This window comes from Grampus griseus (genome assembly GCF_964374135.1).
Source record: "Grampus griseus genome assembly, chromosome: 8".
In the NCBI taxonomy this organism is placed as follows: Eukaryota; Metazoa; Chordata; class Mammalia; order Artiodactyla; family Delphinidae; genus Grampus; species Grampus griseus.
The window spans coordinates 67410060-67435298 of NC_139002.1; the positions used below are offsets into that span (position 1 = coordinate 67410060).

The 25239-nt window shown below is 42.7% G+C and overlaps 1 protein-coding gene across 1 annotated transcript in view; it reads left to right on the top strand.

Moving 5' to 3' along the window:
* Positions 1–24553, top strand: part of LOC309826116 (F-actin-monooxygenase MICAL2-like) — a gene marked incomplete at its 5' end in the record, with an annotated part of 54239 nt that extends 29686 nt beyond the window's left edge. The window contains 3 exons of the mRNA XM_082660095.1: positions 16277–16376; positions 20961–21034; positions 24347–24553. Of these exons, the coding sequence (XP_082516221.1) occupies positions 16277–16376; positions 20961–21034; positions 24347–24531 (359 nt within the window). The 3' untranslated portion in view covers positions 24532–24553. The remainder of the gene's footprint in view (positions 1–16276; positions 16377–20960; positions 21035–24346) is intronic.
* Between the last annotated feature and the right edge of the window lie 686 nt (positions 24554–25239).

The window sequence follows — 25239 nt, forward strand, 5'->3', positions numbered from 1 at the left end:
ATGGATTCTCCTGGTGGTCCTAGCTGCCCAGAGTAAAGGACCATGATATGCAGCGGCCTGATTGCTCTGAGCCTCACCGTCTATGAAGAGGTCAAGTCGAGCTTTGCAGCCACTTAGACTCTTCTTGGTTACCTTCTGGTTTTGTTGGTTGTCAGTGTAGTGGTCAGTGTTATGTGCGATGGAACACCACAGTTTAGCAAGAGACCACCATTCAAATTTAGTAGATAACGGAATCTCTGCTTGCTTTCAATACCTGGAGACAGGTAAAATCTGGTGAAAACTGAGATCAGCTTTGAGGGAGAACAGATTAGTCCCCAGGGGAATGTAACGGAATATTCCTCCCTTACAGCTTTACCAACTTTGAGGATGGTTTACCTGCATCCCTGCATTGAGCTTCTTGCTTTTTTGTTTTAGAGCCCGATGGCTTTTCCTTCACACAGATAAGGGGTTTACAAAGAAATAGCAGGGTGTCTGAGGCTGCCAGCAGGTGGCAGCAGGAGCACACATTATGACAAAAGAAATTGCAATGAACTAGGCAGGAAGAGGGAAGTAGTTTGGCTTACACTCTGTGGTTTTTATCTTGACTGCCGCTGAGGAACAGAAGAAACAATAATTTCCTGGATAATAAAGCAACAAGGTGCCCTGAAAATAACACAGATATTAGAATCAGACACTCCTGAGTTTGACTCTGAAGTTGGTAGCTAAGCAACCAAGGAATTTGGATGGATTTGCTACACTCTGTGTGCTGAAAGTAAACAGTGATGTTCAGTGCATCAGAGCAAGGGAGTTTTTACTCACGACACAGCAAACAGCAGGAGCAGCAGTGTGGTACAAGTTGCCCTGTATCTAAGTGCCAGGGTGTAGCCTGGTAGGCCCTGATGACAGCTGTGCACACAGTCGATTGTCAGAGTAGGGGAACTCAGCAGCTTTTATGGCAAGCAGTAAATAAGCCAGCCCCCTCTCCCAGGAAGCAAGTAGTCTACTTGGCTGGCTGCAGGAGTGGCTCAGGGACACAGGATGGTTAGGCCTCGCTATTTGGCACACTCAGCAAAGACATGCAGGGATGCTCAAGGTTTATGTCAGATTACCTCACTCAACAAATGTCAATAATCCATTTATTATGTATTTACCTCTGTTTTTAGCCTCAGTAGCCACCTGGTCTAGCAGTGGCCTTATAACAGAGATGGGCCCAGTGAGGGTGAGACTAAGATTCTCTTCCTGAAGAAGCCTTGGGTCCTCTCTCCATTGCATGGATTCTAGGGTCATTGAGGCTTCAAAGCTGTGTGCCCTAGACAATTGCTTTACACAAAAAAATTCCCATGACAGCAGCAAGAAATATGTTTTATATCACAAGTTAGTACATATAAATATATAATTGAATAAAATGTTTCAAGAGATAATATTGAATTTTGCTACATATAAAAGACTACTACTTTCTATTCTGTCACATTTTTAGTGCTTGTTGTGACCCATAAAATTAATTTTGCAACCCTCGGTTTTAAAAAACACTGTCGTAATAATTTTACCTGAAAAAAATATTTTAAACTAAATACCCAACCCAACTGGCCACCTCATCCAAGGATACAGAATGTGATTCCTAAGAAGTGTGGAGCAGTGGAATGGTGGACTAAATACTATAAAAGCCCATTCACTGCAACAAGATACTTTTGAAAACATTGCTAGGCTCTTAAGTAAGTGAGAGAAATCTCTCAGGGCCAAAAGAGAGAAAAGAAGGTATGCTGAAGCCTACATGTTCCAGGAGGGAAGCAAACACAAAAACAGAAATCCAGTGCTGCCTTGGGTCTAACAAAAAGTAGGGGAGCTAACCTTGAGATTCCCATATTAAGCCAGGTCTCTAGCACTCCAAAACCAATTATAGATCCTATATGGAAGAAACCATGCCTCAGTTTAGGCTCTCAGGATTCAGACAGATTAAGTTCAGTAAACCATGAGCTTATAATAATAATTTTAAAAATCACCCAAAACACAAGGAAGTGAGCCACTAAGAATGAGGTTCAAGCAAAATCAACAAATTTAAATGGCCAAGAACTTCAACTATAATTATCAAATACAGAATATACTATGTCTCTGTGGGAAACATTTAAAGAAATAGAAGATTACATACAAAAATTAGCAAGCAGAAAAATAAAAGTGAACAGGCAACACCACCTTAACCTTAACCAATCATAACCATAATCAAACTAACATCATGAGCTTCCTGCTGTGATGTACTAAGAAAGATACATGTTCACTTATGCAGCACCTCAGCCAGAAACGCTTACCTTGAATTTAACCATAAAAATACAATCAGGCAAATTCAAATTGAGAGACAATCTGCAAAATAAGTGAGAAAAGTCAATGTCATTTAAAAAAAAGGGAAGGAGGAATCTAGGGAACTGTTCTAGATGAAAAGAGACTAAAGAAACAACTAAATATTATGCTTAATCCTTTAGATTTAAATTTTTTCAAATAAAAACTAATGATCGGAGATTTATTTTAAAAAAACAATCAAATAAATAGAGAGTTTAGAACTGAAAACTATATTCATTGAAGCTAAAACTTCAGCGAATACACTAAACAGTAGCTTAGACACAGCAGAAGAGAGAATTAGTGAATTGGACAATGTATCTCAAGAAATCAACCGTAAAATAGCACATGAATAGAAGGAGATGGAAAGAAGGAAAGAGTAGCTTATAGACATAGAGGATAGAATGAGAAGGTCTGGTATATGTTTAATTGAAGTCTCAGAAGGAGAGAATAGAGAAAATTAAGGTTGAGTATTATTTGAAGAGATAATGGTTGAGATAATGGTTGAGGTACTGAGCAAAGCATTTAGAACAGGGTCTGGCACCAAATCCATGGTTTATAAGTGCTAGCTTTATTTTTTCCAAAGTGGATGAAAGGCATAAATCTACAGATACATGGAGCCCGAGATAGAGAAATCAGGATAAATTTAAAATAATCCACACTTACCTAGGTACAATGATGTGAAAATGTAGGATACCAAAGACAGATATTAAAATGGATAAAGAGAACAAATAATTCACTTAAAAAAGGAACAAAATTTTTACTAACAGCTCTCTTAACAGCAATAATGGATGTTAGAAGACAGTGGAATAATAATTTCAAAAGGCTGAAAAAAAAAAAACCTTCAAGCTAGAACAGTACACCCAGAAAAACTACATTTAGAGAGCAAGTGCACAATAAAGAAACATTCAGTTTAAAAAAAAGATTTAACTATCTACAAACAAAATTCTAGCAAATATACTTAAAGGGAAAAAAATAGATAAATGTAGGAGGACAATCTGAAATAGTCAAGAAGAAATGGTGAATGCAAAAAATAATAGACATGTAAGTAAAACAAATAAACATTGTCAGTATAAAATAATATGGGTTTTTTTCAAAGATAGAACTAAAATACCAGACTAAAATGGACATAAGTTGGGAGTTGAATGATTAGAAGTGAAGTGTTCCAGGGTCCTAATGTTGTCTAAAAGGAGTCTAAAACACTGATTAAGTTGACTTTGTTAGGGTATTAAAAATTACCTATTTAAAATTTAAGTGTAATTATGAAAAGAATAGAAAAAAAATGTATAACTTCAAATCAGCTAGGGAGGGCTTTCCTGGTGGCGCAGTGGTTGAGAGTCCGCCAGCCGATGCAGGGGACACGGGTTCGTGCCCTGGTCCGGGAGGATCCCACATGCTGCAGAGCGGCTGGGCCCGTGAGCCATGGCCGCTGAGCCTGCGCATCTGGAGCCGGTGCTCCGCAATGGGAGAGGCCACAACAGTGAGAGGCCCATGTACCGCAAAAAAAAAAAAAAAAAAAAAAATCAGCTAGGGAAAACAAAGGGAGAAAAAATAAGAAAAAATAATCAACCAAACAAAGCCCCCCACTCAATTCTAAATAGAAGTTTAAAAGCATTTTAAAAAAGATAAAAAGCACAAAGAAAGATGGTAGAAACAAATCTAAATATCTCAATAATAGTAGTGAAAGTTAACAAACAACAATACCCAATTATATGCTATTTAGCAGGCACATATAAAACATAACTAAATACAAGGTTTAAAGTAAAAAAAAAAAAAAATTGGCAAGTATATACTAGCAAAATAAAGCTAGGGTAATTAAAAGCATATACCTTTAATACCAAAATCATGATTAGCAATAAACAGGGTCACTACATAATTTTAAAATGATCAACTCACCAAGAGGATATGACAGTTTTAAATGTTGTATGTATTAACCGTAATAGACTCAAAATACATAAAACAAAAAAATGATAAAACGTCAGGGAGAAATTTCTACTATCATGGCAGGAGATTTTAGTACATCTCTCAATTAATGAGAGTCAAACGAAACATTACTATAAATTTGAACATTGCACTTAATAACTTTAATTTAATGGACATGCACCCCCAAATTAGAGAATGTATATTTTTTTCAAGTTTACATGATGATTTACAAAACTTGACCATATTAGTTCATAAAGTAAATCTCAGAGAAGCCATATTATACAGGCCACATTCTATACTACAATGTAATTAACTTAGAAATCAGTAACCAAAATGTATTTTTTAAAACCATGCATTTGGAAAGTAAAAATATACATTTCTCATGGATCAAAAAAACATCAAATTGATATTTTAAAAAATACTTGGAAATTTAAAATGTACTAAATATGAAAAGGAAAACCATAGATCAAAACTCATGAGATGCAGTGAAAATGGTCCTTAGAGGTATCGCCTTAAATACTGTTATTAGGAAAGAAGAAAGGCTTAAAATTAATGAGCTTAGTGTCCAACTTCATTTAGAAAATGAAAAACAAAATAAACCTAAAGAAAGAAGATAATAAATATATGAGCAGATATAAATAAAATAGAGAATAAAGATAAAACAGAGAGGATCAAGCAAGCCAAATGTTGGTTCACTGGAAAAGTTAATAAAAGACTAAAGCCTATCCTCTTAAATTGGTTTTTTAAAGTAAGAGAGAAGAAATAAATTAGGAATGAAAAGGGCAGACACAACCACAGATATAACAAAGATTCAAAAAGATAAAAGAATATAATGAACATTTAATCCAATTAATTTTAAAATTTGGCAATCTAAGGGTGACTTAACAATCATCATGTTAACAAACTAAAAGGGAAAACCACGTGGGCTTTTCAATAGAAGAAGAAAATATCATTTGACAAAATTCAACACTCATTTAGGATAAAAACTCTTACCAAAAAAAGAACTTTTTATTTTGCCTTCTTGAAGCTTAATTTTTTTTATTATATAAGTTTTGATGTACAGCATTATATTTGATATCTGTATACACTATAGAGTTGTTACCACCACAAGTCTAGTTACCACCCATCACCATACAGTTGATTCCCTTCACCCATTTCACCCACCCCCTAACCCCTTCCTCTCAGAAAACGCTACTCTGATCTCTGTATCTATGACCTTGTTTTTGTTTTATTTTGTTTGTTCTTTTTTTTTTTAAATTCCACATATGAGTGAAATCATATGGTGTTTATCCTTCTCTGTGTGATCTTATTTCACTTAGCATAATACCTTCCAGGTCTATCCGTGTTGTCACAAACAGCAGGATTTCATTCTTCTTTTGGCCAAGTAATATTCCATTGTGTACATATACCACATTTTCTTTATGCATTCATCTATTAGTGGACACTTAGGTTGTTTCCATATCTTGTCTATTGTAAATAATGAGGCAATGAACATAAGGCTGCATATATCTTTTCAATTTGGTGTTCTTAGGATAAATACCCAGAAGTAAAATTACTGGGTCAGAACTTTCTTAATTTGAAGGATATCTTCCAAAACTCTGTAGCAAATACCATTGTTTAATGGTAAAATATCAGAAGCATTTCTTTTAAAATCTGTGAAAAAAGAGGATGCCTGCCATCACCTCTTCTATTCAGTATTGCACAGGAGACCCTACCCAGTACAGTAAGAAAAGGATAAAATGGCACAAGGTTTGGAAAGGAAGAAACAAACTTTTGTCATTTCCAGATGATAGAATTAACCACATGGAAATCCAAAGGAATGTACAGATAATTTTTTAAAATAATAAGAGCCTATATCATGTAATTGGAAATAAGATCAAAGTAGAAAAATCAATTGCATTTCCATATCTCAGCATTGGTTTCTAAAAAATGATATAACAAAGAAGATATTGCTTACATTAGCATAAAAACAGAAGGTGCCTAGGAATAAATCTAACAAAAAAAATGTGCACAACCTTTATGGAGCCAACTTTAATACTTTACTGAAAGCCACCAAAACACCCAAACATGAGACTCCCCTTGTGGTCCAGTGGCTGGGACTCCACACGTCCACTGCAGGGGGCGCGGATTCGATCCCTGGTCAGGGAACTAAGGTACAGCATGCTGCATGGCGTGGCCAAAACGTTAAAAAACAAACAAAAACACAAACATAATCTTATATATATGAAAACTTGATATAAGCCAGCAGTATCACTGCAGTTCACAGAAAGTAAGTGATTCTGGGACAACTGGTTTTCCATATAGGAAAGAAATAAAATTGAACCTTATCGTTAACCATATAGTTTGGAAAATATATTTGCAACAAATGTAATCAATGTCATAAAAATTAAAGACTTTAATGTGAAAATGGCACTTGAAAAGTTAAGAATCTTTTTGACCTCAATTTGGTAGTCTATAGACCCCATAAAGGAAAGGAAAAGATAAGCCACTAATTTGGAAAATACATTCGCAACAAATATAACCAAAAAAGAAGAGCCACTAATTTGGAAAATATATTTGCAACAAATATAACAAATTTTCAGTATTCCAGAATATGTAAAGAATTCTTAAAGATCAATGAGACAGGCAAATAACTCCATATAAAAATAGACAAATGGCATAAATATACATTTCACAGAAGAATACTCATTAGTAATTAGGAAAATGCAAATTAAGACTACAGTGAGAAACTATTTTAAAAATTACCAAAACTTATAAAATCTAATACTAAGTATTTGGCAAGGGTGAGGAACAAAGGGAGCTCTTATTCAATGTTAGTGGGAGTGTAAACAGCCACAGCTCTTTGGAAAACAATTTGGCTTTATGCTGTAAAGCTGAACGTTCGCATACCTACTGCTCAAGAATTTCATTCCTAAGTATATATTCCAGAGAAACTCTTGCCCACAAGGATCAGAAGACATATACAAGAATGTTCATAGCAGCATCATTCATAGTAGCAAACCGCTAAGAACAACCTAGATATCCATTAACAGGAAAATGGATAAATTGTAGAACAGTTAACTGTGGCACACACAACTGAATATTACATATACAGCGGTGAAAATGAATGAGCAGCATAGAGGCATTTTAGAAACATATAGAAAGAATTTAAAACAAGCAAGTTGCAGAGACCACATATAGTATGATATCATTTCAATAAAATTCAAAGCAAGAAAAACTTTATGATGAATAGATATGTAGCTAAAAGCAAAACAAAACAAAAAGCTGTTTAATAAAGAAAGGACTAGAATTTTTGTTTTTCAGCTGCAGCCTCTGGCTCCCAGAATGGGGTCATGAGCTACCTTCCAGCATCCTGGCTTTGCCAAGACTGAATCAGGCCAGACCCCCAGTGCAGCTTTCTAAATTATCACCATCATGTGTAAGGAGCCTGTGGGAAGTCAACGTACCCAGAGTACTGGGTACAGAAGGCCTGGCTAGAGATTTAAATGAAATAGGCCCGTGGATGAGCACAGGATCTAAGAGCCGACCAGAGGCCAGAGAACAAGAGGCAGGGGCTGAAACCCAACCAGTCTGAGGCAGATGCTTGCACACTGCTACTGAGGATCCTGGCTGTAATCACTCTACTGCCGGTTCATGCTCCAGAACATCACTGAGGGTGTTGAGGGCATTGAGAGAATTGCAGCAAAAACCAAATTAGGACTTCTCATAGATTCTATGGGGGCAGGAAATCATGTCTAAAGAATTAGATAGTTGTGAACCAGAAAGCAACACAAGACCCAACATGGAAAAACAACACACCAATACACAATCAGAGAAGCATTCAGCGTTACCGACAAAAGGAAATGGTTAAAAAGCCACGACTTTAAAGAACGGATTGTTCATTTAGTCTGTTATTGGCCATTGAGAACAAAGTTATGGACCATTAAGTGCCATTCCCTCTAATGTAAGCAGGGACTAAGTGCTGTCAGGCTAGGTGATTTGAACTTGATTATGGGGGTTATAGAAGAATTTCAGTAGGGAGTGACAACGTTTGCTTTGCTTTTTTGAGAGCTCACTTAGGGACAAGTGGGTTGATTTACATGACTCCATTTATAACAAGTTTTTTGTTTGTTTGTTTGCGGTACGTGGGCCTCTCACTGTTGTGGCCTCTTCCGTTGCGGAGCACAGGCTCCGGACACACAGGCTCAGCGGCCATGGCTCACGGGCCCAGCTGCTCCGCGGCATGTGGGATCTTCCCGGACCGGGGCACGAACCCGTGTCCCCTGCATCGGCAGGCGGACTCCCAACCACTGCGCCACCAGGGAAGCCCTAACAAGTTGTTTTGTGTTGAGTTTTGACTACTTTATTTCACTTAAGCAAGTGGAATCCTTGCATTTTGCCTAGGAAAGAACATGATGTGAGGACACAGGAGCAAAGGAAGAACCAGTCGACTGTGGTCACAAGCAGGGGTGGCAGCGAGGGTTAGGTAACTGGGCTATTCTATTCACAGCCAGAGGCTGCTCGCTTTCTGGCCGTGCCATTCTAGCTGCATCCTGGTTCCCAGATGTAGCAGTCACATCCCTGCCCTAGAAGGGCTTGCAGCTCACCAGCAACCATGGGACCAGCTGGAGACATGGTTGAGTACACAGTCTGTGTAGGCACAGAGTCTCTAGTCTTCTTCCCAAGCAAGTGCTGACGATCCAGCCAGCCATATGACCCTTCCGTTTACATGGAGACAAAAAATATATATAATTATTTAAGAGCTTTTATTAATCTCAAGTGAAGTTACCAGATAAAGTTTAGCCACATGTAATCAAGTCGGGGATTACACTCTAGTTGAGGTTTAAAGATATACAGCAAATACTCCACATGGAACTATAGAACTTGACACTGGAAGAAACAACAGCGTGGTAATGACAATGGTACAGTTTATTGAATGTTCACTATGTACCAGGCACCATGCTCAGCATTTTGCATGCATCATCTCATTTAATCTTCATAACCGATTTAGGAGGCAGCGACTATGATCACCCCCATTTTTCAAGAGAGGAGACTGAGGCAGAGAGATGTGAGGTTACTTGATCAAGGTCACACATTTGTAAGTGGGAGAGAAGGTCTGATCGATCTCAAAGGCCATGCCCACTGCCACTACACTCTGCTGCATCTGCGGTGAGGGGCAATGCTGCTTGAGACTTCAGTAGGACCTGCAAGGAAGCTCTCTGGTGGGTAGCAGTGAGGTGATGGAAATCTCAGTACATTGCTGAGGTTGAGAGCAAGGCAAGCCTGGGATAGGCACAAGCTGCCTGCATCCAATGCTTTGGGAAAGCAGATTCCCTAGAAATCTGCACTTGATTCCATGTTCAGAGATCCCCAAAAGTGATTTTGACTACTGAGGAAAGGAAGAGTCTAAAAAATAAACTGTAGGCTATAAAGTTGAAAATTATTGTGCTCAAAAAAGTAAATTAAATTGATTGATTCAGTTCAACCTGTGTTTGTTGAGTACAGCATCAATACAAATCAATGAGGCTGCACAGGGAACTCTCTGAGGGACCAGATTTTAGAAGGACACACAAGAAAGATTGAAGAAGGGACATGCAAGGCAGGATAAAAGTCTGGCTTGAACCTGTAGGTATAATGTAGCAAAGAGGCTGAGTCTGAAAAGCAACAACAAAAAGTACTCTAAAGACGGCAAAACAGTGCTGTTTCTTTTGGATTAAAAACAAGGCAAGGATAGACCCAGCACTGAAGCAGATGGTGTAATATTACATGATTGGGGAGAGGCAGGGTTTTCTACTCTCCACTTTTGTTTTCTTAATCAAGGAAAATGGTCCTCAATCTAGAAACGTTAAGCAAATATCTAGATGAGGAAATTGAATCTGGATAGGTGAGAAAAATGGGAGAGCAATGAATTCAGGTTTCTGAGCCCGGGTGAAAGATGATACGTACATACAGAGAGTAGTGTCTTTGATGTGGCCTTACTAAATCAGAATTCGTTGATTGACTGAGTTAACCCCCTGGTGTTGAAATAAGTTGCAGATATACCTCAGTCTTTGAAGACTCAGGAAGAATTCCTGGACCAAAAAACTAGTGATGAGTACATTTTCTACTTTCATATGAGAAAGAAACATGAGTCCTGATCCTTGTCAAAATTCTAGAAAGGATTGTTAAAGAAATTGTGAATATTGAGAAAGAAATTTAGAGATTACTAAGGAATCACTGGTGTTTACTTAGAAGCTTTGGAAAACAAATGTCATTTCCTTTTCTGGGTGGTGGTGTGAAGTTTGTCATGCCAATGGACAAAGCAGGCTTTGTGAAGCTTGGTTTCAGGAAATTATTTTGTTATTAAAGTTTCTTATAAGAGCCTAGTGGACAAGATACAGAAATGTGGACTGGATGGTACCAGTTGGGTGCCATGCATTTAAAGTTTATAGAACAGGCTCACCCAAAGGTCTCTAATGGGCTAGATGGCTCTGTTCTTGGTCTAGTCCTATCTGACGTTTTGTTTTTCAATATAGCGTAAAGGTACAGGATGCCCTTTTTTATCAATTCCACAGAAATCCCGAATCTAGGAGAAATGTGTCAGATGGAGAAAACATCCCAAAGATTTCCCCTTGATGGAACAAAATAAACAAGATGATCATTAACAAGACACACATAAAGTCTTGAATTAGGTCTAGAAAAAGATCAGTTGCACAAGTAGAACATAAAGTCCTCAGACTTCACCACCCCTGCTGTGGAAAGACCAGATTCCACTGCAAGTTAGGAAGAGCCAGGTGAAGACACTGCTGCTAAAAGGACTTCTGCAATCCCAGGGCACAGGGTGAAGGTGCAAGGGTGTCTCTCCGCTCTGGGTTGTTTGATTCTGGACTCTCCTTAAGATGTGTCCTGGGAAATTAGAGGGCAAACAGAGTGGGTAGCTCTTTTATGACAAAATGATAGATGACCTGGAGGTACTGACGAAATAAGAACACTTCAGTGTATCATGAGACCTGCCTTCAAATATCTGAATGTCTTTCATAAAAATGTAGTTTCCTGTTCTCTAGTTTCCTGGAGAGGGCACAATTGGACTCACTGGCTTGCAGCCAACCCGTCAAAGATCAAAAGAAAGAAGTTTTCAATACTTAAGAGTACACAGCCCTGCAGTGGGCTTCTTGGACAGCGGGGAATTCTACCATCCTTGGAGAATTATAGTAGAATCTGGGGTGGGAGGGAGGTAGAGGGAATTCCTATGTGCCTCCATGACTGGGAGAGATGACCCCTAAGTGTTCTCCCATCATGTATATGATTTGAATAATGACTGTTACCATTTATTGAGCTTAAACTAAGTGGCAGGGCTGGGCTAAGGTCTTTGTGTGTGCGATCCCACTGCAGTTTTTTTTTTTTTTTTTGCGGTACACGGGCCTCTCACTGTTGTGGCCTCTCCCGTTGCGGAGCACAGGCTCTGGACGTGCAGGCTCAGCGGCCATGTCTCATGGGCCCAGCCGCTCCGTGGCATGTGGGATCTTCCCAGACCGGGGCATGAACCCGTGTCCCCTGCATCGGCAGGTGGGCTCTCAACCACTGCGCCACCAGGGAAGCCCTCCACTGCATCTTTATAACAAATGAGGAGACTGAGGCTCAGGGAGGCTATTAAGAGCTTAAGCCCACACAGTGATAGGTCAGAGAATGGAATTTTGATCCCAAGCCTGAGTTTAAAGTATAGGCTCTTAATTTCTATGTTATATATGATCTCCAGTCTATATACTTCATTCTTTCATTCAGCAACTATGCCCTGGAATGCCTTGTTCTTCACCTCCTCCTGCCTCTCTCATCCACCTAAGCTGAGCTCACCTACTGTCTCCTCTCTGAGGTTTCCGCACTTCCTCCACACAAGATGAATTGCTTCCCTCCTGTGTTGCATGGCAGGGGGCACATTGTATCCTATTTTCCTGTGCAGTGTTGGTTTTCCTACTGGACTGTAAGCTCCCAGTTTCCTGAACAGCTGGAACCAGTGCTTATTCATCCCTGTCCCTCAGCACCACAAACAATGCTCAGAAGATGGTGGTACTCAACAGGTTTATAAGTTAGTCCATTCATCCATCCAGTCATTCATTCAAGAAACCTAAGAAAGAATAACATCTTCTTTCTTTCTTTTTTTTATTGGAGTATAATTGCTTTACAATGTTGTGTTAGTTTCTGCTGTACAATGAAGTGAATCAGCTACATGTATACATATATCCCCTCCCTCTTGGACCTCCCTCCCACCCCACCCCACCATCCTACCCATCTAGATCATCACAGAGCACCAAGCTGAGCTTCCTGTGCTTTATAGCTTATTCCCACTGGCTATCTATAAGGAGGCAAGAACTTACAATGGAGAAAAGACAGCCTCTTCAATAAGTGGTACTGGGAAAACTGGATGGCTACATGTAAAAGAATGAAATTAGAACACTCCCTAACACCATACACAAAAATAGACTCAAAATGGATTAAAGACCTAAATGTAAGACCGGACACTATAAAACTCTTAGAGGAAAACAAGGAAAAACATTCTTTGACATAAACCACAGCAAGATCTTTTTTGACCCACCTCCTAGAAAAATGAAAATAAAAACAAAAATGAACAAATGGGACCTAATGAAATAAACTTTGCACAGGAAAGGAAACCATAAACAAGATGAAAAGACAACCTTCAGAATGGGAGAAAATATTTGCAAACGAAGCAACAAAGAACTCATCTCCAAAATATACAAATGGCTCATGGAGTTCAATATTAAAAAAACAAACAACCCAATTTAAAAATGGGCAGAAGACCTAAATAGACATTTCTCCAAAGAAGATGTACAGATGGCCAAGAGGCATAAGAAAAGCTGCTCAACATCACTAATTATTAGAGAAATGCAAATCAAACCTACAATGAGGTATCACCTCACACCAGTCAGAATGGCCATCATCAAAAAATCTGCACACAATAAATGCTGGAGAGGGTATGGAGAGAAGGGAACCTTTTCGCACTGTTGGTGGGAATGTAAATTGATACAGCCACCATGGAGAACAGTATGGAGGTTCCTTAAAAAACTAAAAATAGAACTAACATATGACCCAGCAATACTACTACTGGGCATATACCCTGAGAAAACCATAATTCAAAAGAATACATATACCCCAATATTCATTGCAGCACTATTTACAATAGCCAGGACATGGAAACAACCTAAATGTCCAACAACAGATGAATGGATGAAGAAGATGTGGTAAATATATACAATGGAATGTTACTCAGCCATAAAAAGGAATGAAACTGGGTCATTTGTAGAGATGTGGATGGACCTAGAGTCTGTCATACAGAGTGAAGTAAGCCAGAAAGAGAAAAACAAATATCGTATATTAACACATATATGTGGAATTTAGAAAAATGGTACAGATGAACCTATTTGCAGGGCAGGAATAGAGGCGTAGACGGTAGAGAATGGACATGTGGACACAGAGGGGGAAGGGGAGGGTGGGACGAATTGGGAGATTAGGATGGACATACATACACTGCCATTCGTAAAATAGATAGCTAGTGGGAACAAGCTATAAAGCACAGGAAGCTCAACTTGGTGCTCTGCAACATCTTATTTATCTCTCTCCCCCTTTTAATCCCTCCTGCATGAAACTCCAGGTATCATTCTCCTACTCAACCACCTTCAGTGTCCCTTTGTATCTACAGCATTAAGTACAAGAGCCTTAGCATGGCTAAGGGGCCTCTATTATATGTAGATTTTCATACCCTCAAAGGTCTCATCATCCTCCCCTCCATGTCCCCTTAGGCCTTCCTGATCTCTCTCTCCACCATCTTCTATCCTATCCCCTAGTCTTTGATCATATTGTTCCCTCTTCTTGGAATATCCTCTCCCACCCTCATTATTTCCTCTCAAAGTGTTATCCATTCTTCAACGTCCCAGTTCAAACATCGCCTCCTCCGGGGAAGCCCACCCTCACACCCTGACCAGGAAAAGCCTCCCTTCTCTGTATTCCCAGTCCTTTTTTGCTGCTTTGTTGTTGTGACAGTTTTCTAATATTCTACTTTATTTTAGCTTGTTGGTCCATCTGATCCAAAAGATTATCTAACAATAATACCCTTTTCAGCAGGAACTATGCCTTACTATCTCCAGAATTCTTGTGATACGTGGCATTATCTATCACTGTATCCCCAGTACCTAAGGCAATACCTGACATCTGTTCCATAAATAGGTGTTATTGAATGGATGGATGAATGGATGAATGAATTCATCAGAAGTTCTGCATTGTAGCATCCGTTTGCACATTAACTAAATATATAATTTGTGACATTTCATATCAATTGCTCTGGACCCCAGTTTCCATATCAATAAAAGGGTGTTCAAGGAGTCAGGGAGAAAGGGTACTCATTTTTATGGATGACTTTGCTGTGTGCAAGGCAATGTGCTAGGGGCGTTATTTACCTTACAGGCCTAAGGGAGGGAGGGAGGGATGAGGATAGGGGAGGAGTATACAAGCAGTGAAGAGTATGGGCTTAGGATAAGGCTTCCTTGAACTCAAGCCCTAGCTCTGCTACTTACTAAATGTGAGCTTGGGCAAGTTATTCTAATCTTTTAAACCTCTGTTTCTTCAGCCATCAAGTGGTTGAAGAAACCACTTGATAATAAGAGAACCTACTGGTGAGTTTGTTGTGAGGAGTTGAATATAAGGTACTTAGCCCATCGACTGGCACGTAACCCTGAATTATAAACAGCAGCTCATTATTATTATTCTATTACTTGTGTGTCTTCTTGTTCAGTTTACCCCATGAAGAAGCAGAGCCCTTGAGAGGTTAAACTACTTGCCCAAGGTCACATCTTCTGTCTGCCCTGTTTCCCTCTCCACCTACGGGACCCTGCAGGATAAATCCTTCGAGAATGGCCATGAGCTCTGCAACACAGCCTGTGTTCCCATTTCAGGGTGAAATACTAGAAAGCCACCCCATGTTGCTGCTTCTCAAACATGCCCAGATTTTAGCATTTTATTATCTAAACATTTAGCATCTAACACTGAATATCTAAAAGCAGGGTCAATCTTCTCATGGTTATTCTTCTGTTTAATAAAGGAAGAAAGGTCATAATCTAAGTTATAAGAGTGAACAGATATAACTTTTTCCCTATGAGATTCAAAGCTAATACCTTTTTCTCCCCCATCATTTGGCTTTGTGCAAAAATTCAAAATGCCAATTACTGCTCCTCTGCGACTAAATGAAGTGTGAGCTTCCCTGCCCCATAAAGGGAGCCACACCCTACCTGGACACTCAGTAGGCATTTGATTCAGAAGAAGAGGAGGAGATAGTAACCATCAGGGTTACTAGGGTTTTCTGTGATGGAGGATGTGATGCACAAATGTGTAGAAGTTTTTTTTTTCTTTAAATAAATTATTTTATTTTATTTATTTATTGTTTCTGGCTGCGTTGAGTCTTCGTTGCTGCACGTGGGCTCTCTCTGGTTGCAGTGAGCGGGGGCTATTCTTCGTTGAGGTTCGCGGGCTTCTCATTGTGGTGGCTTCTCTTGTTGTGGAGAATGGGCTCTAGGTGCTGCATGGCCTTCAGTAGCTGTGGCTCATAGGCTCAGTAGTTGTGGCTCGTGGCTCTAGAGCACAGGCTCAGTCGTTGTGGCTCACGGGCTTAGCTACTCCGTGGCCTGTGGGATCTTCCTGGACCAGGGATCTAACCCGTGTCCCCTGCACTGGCAGGCAGATTCTCAACCACTGCGCCACCAGGGAAGCCCTGCATAGAAGTTTTATGGAGGACATACAGGTAGGCAGGAGAGGGATCATTAGTGGCAGGCCGTTGTCAAGGGTTTTTGGCTCATGGAGCTGAAGTATTCATGCCCTACATGTCCAGGAGGACCTCCCCCAGAGCACGCACAGGTGGGTTTTATTTGTCATGTCCATGATCTCGAGGCATCAACAAGCCGTCAGCGGGCTGCGCCTGCAGAGCCCTTTTTGCTACAAACACGGCCCCCTGAAGTAGCTCCAAAGCAGTTTGATCATGGGAAGAGAAATGCCAATCTAACCCATTTGCCGTTGATTTCTTAAGCAGATTCAGGCACACAGGATGAAGCACAGCTTTTGCAGGAATGGTTTAAGCTGGTTCTGGAGAAGAATAAATTAATGCGATATGAGTCGGAGTTACTGATCATGTAAGTAAGGCAACACAGATAACAGCGAGGCCTAAAAGCAAAGAGGGCGGGAGTGGGGTGGCCCACCCTCCTGGGTTGACGTCTCAGGATTTTTTCTTCTTGTGCATACAGAATTGTGATTGAGACAAATTGACATTTGATGTCTTGCATATCATGCTGGCATTAGTGCAGAGAATCTCCAATTGTCTGTTCTCTGCTGTGGAGTCCTATGGCTAAAATGATTTCAGGTAATGGGTCTGGAGCTGGAGGGCATTTGGATAAGACACTTTCAATCCATCCCTGTCCCCCACACCAGGGGGGACCCACTTGCAGTCACACACCTGCAGTGGGGAAGCATGTGTCTGGCTTCTGTGTGTGAATCATGGGAAGGGCTTGCTGAAATCGCCTGACCACTTCCTTGTGGCTTTAATGGATTGAAGGTGGAGATCGGTCTGGCTGTCCTCTGAATGAGAGGTTGCAGTCTGGCTGGGAGATCGGAAAGTAGAGATGGATCTTCCCGTACTCTGAAAATGTTGAAGGTCATTCTACCTGTCACCATTCTGGAGGGAAAGGAAGTAACATTTAATATAAACTGACTAAGCACCACAAGTTGTACTGGGTGCTTTCACTTACGCTGTCTTATTTCATTTTCACCCCAACCTTGAGAGTTAATTTTGGGAGTCTTTGAAGGGGTCTAATAAAATTCTTTTCCTCTTCTCTGCCTGGGTTCTGAGCCGGGTGAGAAATAAGACAATTGGGTCAATAGTTGACCCAGAATATCAAAATAAAGTGTTTATTACTGATTATGGCTAGCTCGGCTAAATATGAGAGCCCAAGTGGGCTTGCTAACTATATTCATTTCCTAGGGCTGGACTAATATATTATCACAAACGGGGTGGCTTACAATAAGAGAAATGTATTCTCTCTCAGTTCTGGAAGACAGTCTGAAATCGAGGTGTCAGGAAGGCCATGCTCCCTTCGCGGCCTCTGGGGGAGAATTCTTCCTTGCCTCTTCCAGCGTCAGGTGTCTCCAGGCATCCCTTGGCTTGTGACCGCATCACTCCAATCTCTCCCTCCGTCTTCATGCAGCCTTCTTTCTCTGTGTGTCCATGTCTTCTCTTCTGTCTCTTGTAAGGACACTTGTCGCTGGGTTTAGAGCCCACTGGCATAATCCAGGATATTCTTATCTCAAGGTTCTTAACTTAATTACATCCACAAAGACCCTTTTTCAGATAAGGTCACTTTCAAAGGTTCCAGGGGTTAGGATGTGGACATATCTTTTGGGAGTTCACCATGCAACTTACTATACTACCCAACCCCAGAATTAGACACACTCATCTGTCACAAAAGGTAGCGAATCACTTGCTTCTTAGGGGTAAGGCTTTTACCCTAGACCAGTGGGTCTCACCTGGGGGCAATTTCCATCTCACTTCCTCCTTCCAGGGATATTTGGCAATGTCTGAAGACATTTTTGTCTATCGCAACTGGGAGGTGCTAGTGATATCTAGTGCGGAGAGGCCAAGGGTGCTACTGAACATTCTACAACGCACAGGGCACCCTGCTTCCCTCACCAACAAAGCATTACCCAGCCCAAAATGTCAGTAGTGTCAAGATTGAGAAATCTTGCCCTAGACCCATAGCAAGGCTCAGAGTAACAGAGAACACATGTTTGCTGCAGGCAGGCTGATCCCCAGGGAGAAAGGGTGTGAGCTGAGTTCCCCTAGTCTGTTCTTCCCAAATTCACCTTCCCTGGGGTGAGAGTGAGCATAAGCATGAAAGTGGAGAGAAGAAGCCAGGAATTATACTCCTTGAGCTCCACTGACATGAAGGAAATGCCAGGAATGGGGAAGAAGGGCTCATCTGTAGCAATTACTTTTATTATTACTATCTTTTAAAATTGATGTACATGCTGAGACTCAAAACAACTAAGTAATTTGTCCATCTCCGCCTGACTACAAAGCCCTTTTTATACAACTGTATCGTCTGCCTTTGGTCCAGGTGTGAATTATAAAGTTCATTGACAAAAAAGTATCAAGCACATTCCATGTGCTAGGAAATGTGCTGGGTACTGCGGAAGTAGAGATGAGTCAGGCCATAGTCCCTATCTTCGAGGATCTCATGGTTTCAGGGGAGACAGACACGCAAGCACACAGCATGAGAGGAATGAGAAAACATAGCAAGCGCCCCATGGAGGTTTGTAGGAGGAGCAGTCAGTGCACAGGCCCTGCCGGCAAAGGTCAGGTGGGTGGTGACAGCTCAGTGACTGTGGTCACTCCTTGGTACGCTGTCAGAGGGAACTTTCTCCTCCACCAGAGGCCAAGGAGGAGAACTCGGATGTGTGAGCTAGACAAAGGCAGGTGGGAGCTCTGGTAAAGGATAGGTTTTAGTTTGGAGAAAGACCTGCCTGAACTAGGAGAAACGTCTTACACTGGTGTGTCATTTTGGGTCCCTTGGGAAAGCAGGTGCCACGACAGAATTAGAAGTACAAGAGGTGTATTGGGAGAAAGGAGAAAGGGAGTGGGAGTGAGAGGGAAGTCTTCAGACCCCATGCAGTCCTGACATCTGTAAAAGGAGAGGGGAGGGAATGAGAATTGGCAGGAGGAACCTCAGACCGCAGTGCAGCCCTGAGCCAGGCGAAGGGAGCCCCAGAAGCAAAGCCTGCCCGTCCGAGGAGTCTGAAGTGGGGCAGAAATGGCCCAGCTCCAGCACCGCCACTGTGCTCGCTCGCTGGCTGGAGCTGCTCAGGGACAGTGTGGCCTCAGCACAGCAGTGAAGTGGATTCTGCCACAGCAGTCAGCTCACTACACACTACACTCCTTCCAGAGTTCTCTCTTAAAGGAAGATCTGAGTGGTGCGTTTCCACTGGCTACCAGAGTGGGCCAAGGGAAGTTGAGTGTCAATAACAAAAGGGAGAGTATTGAACAAAGCATGGACCTTGGCCCACGTAATAGTAGAAGTAGTAAAAATGACAGCGACAACAGGGTATAGTAAGTGACCCAAAGCTATAGCAGATACACATGCAGCCTGCAGGTGGCGCTGCAAGGGAAGGCCCCCCCCCCCCCCCCCCCCCGCCACGTCAAACCCAGGGACCTAGACTCAGCGCTCACCCTCTTCAGTGTCTCTGTAGCATTGGACAGCCTTGATCTCTCTCTTCTCTCCTGAAACTTTCCTCTCTTGGCTTCTGTGACGCTGCATTTCTTGTTTACCCTTCCAACCTTTTGCTCGCTTCTTCCCTGGCCCTACCTCTTTTGTTTGGCTTCTAAATGTAGGTGTTCCCAAGGTCCTGTCTTCAAACCTTTTTTTCCTCTATAGCAGGGGTCCCCAACCCCCGGGCTTTGGATCGGTACTGGTCCATGGCCTGTTAGGAACCGGGCTGCACTGCACAGCAGGAGGTGAACAGTGGGCGAGCGAGCAAAGCTTCATCTGCCGCTCCCCATCACTCCCCATCGCTCCCCATCGCTCCCCATTGCTCCCCACCGCTCCCCATCGCTCGCATTACTGCCTGAACCTTCCCCCGCTCCCCCGGCCCCCACTCCCATCTGTGGAAAACTTGTCTTCCACGAAACTGGTCCCTGGTGCCAAAAAGTTTGGGACCCGCTGCTCTGTAGCCTCCCTTTTAGAGATTACGTGGCTTCATCTATCACCTCTGACTCCTGCCTCATCCATTTGTGGTCCTCATTTCTCCTGAGAACGCCAGACCTGCACTCCCAAAGGTTTGCAGAACCTCCACATTACCACATGGCCCAGCTTGTGGGAAGCTTACACACATACTCTGACACACATGGGCTATCCCCAGCCATGGAAAGGTCATGAAGTTCTGTCTGAGCTTCACCGAAAGCTAACTTCACTTCTTGACTTTGCTGTTCTGTCGGTGGACACACTGAGTCCCCGGCGCTCCAGCTTTACTCCTCCAGAACATCGCTGACTCTTCTTCTCACGTCAGTTACAACCAGATGGGTAGCTGTCTAGTATTCTGCCTCCACCCGGACAGAATGTCTCACTCCTCTTTCCTCCTTGTTCTCTTGTTTACCACAGTCAGCGATCTGGCAGTTGTTAGAGGTGACACTTGAAGTCACGTTGCCCCTAAAAGAGAGGAGAGCTTCGGATTGTCATTGCTTCTACTGTTCTAGTCATTTCTTCACAATCCAGTCCTGGGTGGCCTTCCAAAAGCTTGCTGAGAGCACATTACAACTCCCCATCATCTCTCGAGTCCAGCATATCTCAGCAGCAGTAGCAGCAGCAAAACTTTCAGTTTTGAGATATTCCAAGACCCCAGTGGTTTTTTTTTTTTTGCGTTACGTGGGCCTCTCACTGTTGTGGCCTCCCCCATTGTGGACCACAGGCTCCGGACGCGCAGGCCCAGCAGCCATGGCTCACGGGCCCAGCCGCTCCGCGGCATGTGGGATCTTCCAGGACCGGGGCACGAACCCATGTCCCCTGCATCGGCAGGCGGACCCTCAACCACTGAGCCACCAGGGAAGCCCCCAAGACCCCAGTTTTAATAAGGAAAAAAGAATGCAGTCACTACGGTCAATGGGTTTGTTAGTCAATATTTCTACACAGATCTCCAGTATTTACGAAGTTTGAACATTCTCTCATCCCCAGGGCCCGAGAACTAGAATTAGAAGATCATCAAAGCAGACTGGAGCAGAAATTAAGAGAAAAAATGCTCAAGGAGGGTGAGTATGGTGATATGTCTGGGGCCTTTGTTAAAGACGTTTTCCCCCATGAAGACACGTGACCAGAACATGCTGCACATTGCAGAGTGGAGCGCTCTTCCTGCCTTGTGTCACCAGCCTGGAAGTCAGAGGGGGCACAAAGCCAGCCTTCCTCTGCCCCCACCAGAGCACAGCAAGTCCTTCTTAGCTTCATTCACTGGGGCCGTGAGAGCAGCATTTAGCTCCATCCCATGTGCTAATAGGAACAAAGTCATTTAGTCACGCATTCATTCACTTATCCATCCATTCATTTAACAAATATTTGTTGAGAATCTAGAGTGGGCCTGGCAGATGGAGAAGAGCAGCCCTGCCCTGTGGCCTCACTCAGGAGACTGACACCCAGACCAGTAGTTATGACACAGTGAGATGAGGGTCATGACTTACGTGCTTTGGGAGCACAGAGGAAGGCAGGCCTGGTTCTGCCAGGCACTGGGGAATGGAAAGGAAGCATCCTTCCCACCACGGGCTGGGCCAGGGCATCACACATGAGAAAATTATTTCCACCATGAAGGAGGGAGAGTTGAAATAAACTTAATTGACACCATATACTGATTTATGCATTCATAGGCTCCAGCCTGCGAGGCATATTCACTCTGTTCTGTGCCTGTATGTTTGGGGGGCCAGATCCGTGCATGGCTTTCCTACATTTAGACCTACGTCTGAAAGAGCAAGTTAAATCATTTCTGTATACCTCATGGACCGAACATTGCACCTACCTATGGGTTACCTGCTTCAGAGCAAGCCCTTAGTAAATATGAGACATTTTCATCATGATCATTCTTATTTAGGTATTTTATCCCCATTTTACAGATTAGAAAACCGAGTCTCTGAGAACTTAAAAAGCATGCTCAACGTAAATGATGGGTCTAAGACTTGGGAACAGATCATCACAGACTTGGGGGTCTCCTGTTCTTTTTCACATAGTAGTGTTTGTAGATTGTTTCTTTATAGCAGTAGAAAACTATTTCTAACAAAATCCTTAGAGAACTGCTCTGTACAGAATGGATAAAAGTGGCATACATCATCTTTTATTCGTCCGAAGGGGCTCAGATGGTTCCATCATTGACAAACCAAAACTGAGAGAGGAATTTTAATTTTTTTGTGTTGATAATCAAATAAGGGGCATGAATACTGAAGTGTACCTAAATTAACAAACCATACTGTATAACTAATATCTCACTTACACATCTCATAAAAATTTTAATTTGCTCCATATCAGGGTGGTAAAATACATACCACCAAAGACTCTATTAGTCACTTCTGAATCTTTTTTTTTTTTTAATTCTTACTAAAGAATGATGGTCATACATCTTCTCACTCTTCTGGGGTGTACAAAAAAATATGGCTTCTTCATTTTGCCTTGTCATCTTGCACGAAACCTTCATACCACTAGTTATCAAGAAGAAAAGGAAGGCAGGAAGGAAGGGAGGAAGGAAGGAAGGAAGGAAGGGAGGGAGGGAGGGAGGGGGGAGGGGAGGGGGAGGGGGAGGGAGGGAGGGAGGGAGGAAAGGGAACTTTTTTTATCCCTCTCTGGTAAACTTAGTCTGCTGCAATAATTTAGGCTGATGCCATCCCTCTAGGAAATGCTCAGTCTTTGGGGGATGAAAATGTTCAGTCTTGCAGATTGCCACCCCTTGCATCTGCTTGATTCTTAAGGTGACCTCCAGGTAATGGCGAGAGGCGGGTTTGTGTGACTTCACAGCACTGGAAGTCTGTGTGGGTTTCTCTGACTCATTGACTCCCACATAGCTGTCTCCTGTCATCAGGCCGCCACTGTCTCTGCTGGCATTTGCAGCCAAGGTGTGTGGCTGGCCTGACCCATAGCCTGGCCATTCTCTCAGCGTGCCTGGAGCCTCACTCCTGGCCTCGCCCAGCCTCACCTCAGCACATCCTCCACTCAGCCTGGCCAGACAGTCTCCACTGTGAGGCCACTCCATCCCTCATCATGGGGAGCCCCATGGCAGGCCCAGTGGCCGTCTACCTTTGCACCTCTGGGGCAAGTGGACATTTCTAGGCTCTACCAATGTGTGCCACACACAGCAGATCAAGATCTGGGGAGCCACACCCAGACCCCTCTTCTCTGCTCAGCCATGAAGTTCTACCTGTCCCACGTTTACACACAGGGCGCCTTTCCAGCTGGCCTCTTCCCAGAGTTCCAAGCAAGGGGCAGGGCAAGAGTCCCTCAGCCCCCCAGTGCTCCCATCAAATGATGTGACATTCCCTGCCTCTTTGGGGGCTTCCAAGGCCCAGAACGGAGAGACTGGAGCCCAGGGCCCTCACCTTTATCTTCTCCGGCCTCTCTCTCCTCCCTCCCATCAAACATGAGCTGCAAAGAGATGGTGCCTCTTTATTTCCCTTTTGTCATATGTACCTTATTCCTGACACTGTTCTCAGAAGTCAGCCTGATGCAAGAGACAGTGGTACCATCTCTGCTCTGGTATCCGGCCCACCACCTAGTCCCAGTGTGTTAAGTAGGAAGAGCTAACAGAATTTATAGAGTCTTCTCCCAAGGCAATAATCTGGTTGACAAGATTTAAAATCTGCCTTTAAAATCCTATTTTGAGTGTCAGAAAGTCATTACTACCTGTTTCTTACTCTTTTCCTTCCTTTTATAAAAATCTTGTCTCCCTGAGGCAATCGAATGTCTCGGGCCAATTAGGAAGAAGGTCATGTACTCAGGGAGAAGCATAGTCACAGTGTGGAAACATCCTCCTAGCGGCCAGCCATAACCTCACTTGGCTGCCGCCTGGTCTCTATTCAAAGGCTGCAATTCGTCATTAACTACAAATGAAAAAAGGATTCTCATCATTGAAATAGCTTCCACTGACGCGGATGGTTTACTGAGAAACTTTTCTCACAGATCGCTTTGCTCAGACATGTTCAGGGGAAACTGCCTTTGTGTTGCCTTGTTGGTTTCTTTTTTGTGAGGGGAGGGCGGGTTGGAGGGCTTGGCAGGACTTGGCTGGTATTAACTTCTTTTTCTCACAAAGGGGTTTTCCCCGTCACTTTATATAGAGTCTCAAGATGAAAACCGAGCTGACAGCAGCACAAAGCACCCACCTTTCTAATCTGTGACTTGGAGGGCAGGTCCCTGGTGTTAAATTCATTTCCTTGTTTTCTCCATGGAAATTAAAGGGCAGAACAAGTCCAGAACAGTCAAGAATGCCCATGCCAAAAGTTCTCCTGGGGTCAAATCTTACCTGAAGTCCAATGTGGGTGTTTTAGTTTGTTCTTATTTTTTACTTATTTTTGTTTGTTTGTTTGTTTCTGTAGAGAGCCAGAAAGATGAGAATGATCTGAATGAGGAGCAAGAAATACTCACCGAGATGATGCAAGTAATTGAGCAAAGGGACAAACTGGTGGATTCCTTAGAGGAACAACGCGTACAAGAAAAGGCTGAAGACCAGCGCTTTGAAAGCTTCATATTCTCCAGGGGCTGTCAGCTGAGCAGGACATGAGGCAGCCCCACAGGGGGCAAGCCGGGACCCAGATCAGGCCAAGCACCCTTCACTCTCTTCTTCCGTTCACAGGATATGTCAGGCCTGGAACGTAACTTATACCATGCTGCGATATATATATATATATATATATATATATATATATATTTTTTTTTTTTTTTTTTTTGCGGTACGCGGGCCTCTCACTGTCATGGCCTCTCCCGTTGCGGAGCACAGGCTCCGGACGCGCAGGCTCAGCGGCCATGGCTCACGGGCCCAGCTGCTCCGCGGCACGTGGGATCCTCCCGGACCGGGGCACGAACCCGTGTCCCCTGCATCAGCAGGCGGACTCCCAACCACTGCGCCACCAGGGAAGCCCCCCTGCAATATTTTTAAAAGAATTTAAGATCCTCTCATATGTACTCCAGCTGCCCAAGATCCTTCCAGAGATTATAATGAAGAAAATACAAAGACTCTTTTGAAATTGGCAGTCAACTTCAGTGGGTCTCTTAAATTGGAGGTGACCGTGGCAGATGACTAGCATTGTTTTCTGTAGAAAGTGACACAGAGTTAGATTTTCCTGCTGCTTTCATCATTTTCCCTTCCCAAATTCATTGAGTTACACATCTAAAGATTTTTAAGAAGCTGCCTTTTCATTAATATATCCATATTTGCCTTTTTTTGCATGGATGACCGGTTTCCAAATGTCAGAAAGAAGCAGCCGCAGTT